The sequence below is a fragment of the Salvelinus sp. IW2-2015 genome, linkage group LG33, assembly GCF_002910315.2.
Source record: "Salvelinus sp. IW2-2015 linkage group LG33, ASM291031v2, whole genome shotgun sequence".
In the NCBI taxonomy this organism is placed as follows: domain Eukaryota; kingdom Metazoa; phylum Chordata; class Actinopteri; order Salmoniformes; family Salmonidae; genus Salvelinus; species Salvelinus sp. IW2-2015.
This window is the reverse complement of record NC_036872.1, coordinates 34,617,485-34,619,891: the sequence shown is the minus strand read 5'-3', so window position 1 is coordinate 34,619,891 and position 2,407 is coordinate 34,617,485. Positions and strand designations below refer to the sequence as shown.

Sequence of the window (2,407 nt, the reverse complement as noted above, 5' to 3'; positions counted from 1 at the left end):
TGTGTGTGTGTGTGTGTGTGTGTGTGTGTGTGTGTGTGTGTGTGTGTGTGTGTGTGTGTGTGTGTGTGTGTGTGTGTGTCTCTATACTGAATGTGTCTACTTCCCTGCTCTTCCCCAGATGAAGGTGACAGAGGAGGACCTGTGGATCAGGACGTATGGCAGGTTGTTCCAGAAGCTGTGTTCCTCCAGTGCTGAGATTCCTATAGGCATCTACCGTACAGAGTCTCACATGTTCTCCTCCTCTGAGGTAAGACAGAATGGACACAGACCCTGTTCAAATACTTTAAAGATGCATCCTTCCTTCCGTTCTGCCTTTCTTCATTCCTTCCTACCGTCCTTCATTCCTTCCTAAATTCCTTCCTTCCTACCTTAATTCCTTCCTTTCTTTCTTTCTTTCTTCCTTTTTGGCCTTAGAAGGATACTTCAGGATTTTTTCATACTGGACACAGAGACATAAACATGTTGTCCACCAGTTGATCTGACTGGGGAAGTAGATAAAGGGCCTCGTTGCCAAAATCCTGAAGTATCCCTTATTTTTTCCCTTCCTTGTTGAGGTAAGTGAAAGCAATAGGAATAGTAACCTTGCTTTCACTTGTCAAATGACATAATGATCAGTGATTGTCTCAAGGGTGAGAAAAAAGGAAGGATACATTTCTGGAAAAGTATTTGAACAAGCCCGCCTCTGAGTCATCCATAGATTATGGCCAATATATTTGTGCTATAATTGTGCTGCTATTCATTGTAATGATGCTTCATACGCYTCAATTAGTTATTTGGTGCTGCAATTCACACACACAAACATTCTTGGTCAAGTAAATGATATTTACTATTGTCAATGCTACTCTGTTCAGTTTTTTTTATTTCATCCATGGTGTGTTTTTGTTTGTTTGGTCTGTCTCATTCCTAGTTAAAGGATGGGTACCCACAGGTAAGATGGCATTATGGTCACATAACTGTCATTATCCGCTGAAATGTGCAGTGCATCAAAAAAGAACAGCATACATGTAGCTATTCTGTTTTCTTCAGCATTAAACACTTTGGTGAAGCTGTCACCCAAGTGCTTATTCATAATGCATTATAAATGCTTCCAGTTTATAGAACTTCTATCGCTGATGGAAAGTGTTAACAAAACATCCTATTGGATCCTCATACTGTCCACACAGTTGATATGGTATTAACCCTTCACCCTCTCCCTAGTCTCATACTGTCCACACAGTTGATATGGTATTAACCCTTCACCCTCCCCCTAGTCTCATACTGTCCACACAGTTGATATGGTATTAACCCTTCACCCTCCCCGCTGTCACTCCCCCCCACACAAGTAAATAAAAAATAATTAATTTTTCCTTAATTTGAAAGTTTTCACCACACATAATAGAGATATGTGATCGTAATAAAATGGAAGGCAGGTTTTGATTATTTATATGTTTTAGGTCAAATATATCGTTTGGGCTTCTTACTGGCCAATTTGCAGTTTTCCAAATTATTTGTAATTATTTTAGGCCCCCTGACCATGCGCTCAAAGAAACATTGTCCTGCAGCTGGAATGTATTGATGACCTGCTGTACAGAATACACGTATTCAAACACAGGCATCCTGTTAGCAGATAAAGCACTAAAAGTAATACTGCAAAAAATGTGTGCAAGGAAATACAATTTTTTCGGTCTCAATAACAAAGCATTTATGTTTGGGAAAATCTAATACAGTACATCACTGAGTCACAACTTCTCATATTTTCAAGCATGGTGGTGCCTGCCATCATGTTATGGTATGCTTTCATCGGCAAGGACTTCAGAGTTTTTTAGGATAAAAAGAAAAGAAATAGAAGTCTAAGCACGGCAAAGTCCTAGAGAAACCTGTTCCAGGTCTGCTTCCAACGACATGGGGAGACAAAATCTACCTTTCAGCAGGAAATAGACTAACGCAGGCCAAAATATACACTGGAGTTACTTACCAAGATCAACATTGAATTTTTATTTTTTTTTTATTTAGTAACTGAGGGGCATTACAGGGGTGCTGTGTCATATTTAGTAACTTGAGAGCAGTAACAGGGTGTGTGTATATTTTAGTAACTAAGGGGCAGTACAGGGTGCTGTGTCATATTTAGTTAACTGAGGGCAGTACAGGGTGCTGTGTCATATTTAGTTACAGAGGGGCAGTACAGGGTGCTGTGTCATATTTTAGTAACTGAGGGGCAGTACAGGGTGTTGTGTCATATTTAGTAACTAAGTGGCGTATAAGGGTGCTGTGTCATATTTAGTAACTGAGGGGCAGTACAGGGTGCTGTGTCATATTAGTAACTGAGGGGCATTAGCAGGGTGCTGTGTCATATTAGTACAGAGGGGACAGTACAAACAGGCGTGCTGTGTCATATTTAGTAACTGAGGGGCAGTATAGGGTGGCTTGG

General features: G+C 40.4%; 1 protein-coding gene across 1 annotated transcript in view; it reads left to right on the top strand.

Annotated features, from left to right (window-relative positions):
- LOC111957582 (potassium channel subfamily T member 1-like) overlaps window positions 1-2,407 on the top strand; it is an 86,057-nt gene that overhangs the window by 77,599 nt on the left and 6,051 nt on the right. Inside the window, exons 27-28 of the mRNA XM_070436908.1 lie at window positions 119-347; window positions 908-928. Of these exons, the coding sequence (XP_070293009.1) occupies window positions 119-347; window positions 908-928 (250 nt within the window). The remainder of the gene's footprint in view (window positions 1-118; window positions 348-907; window positions 929-2,407) is intronic.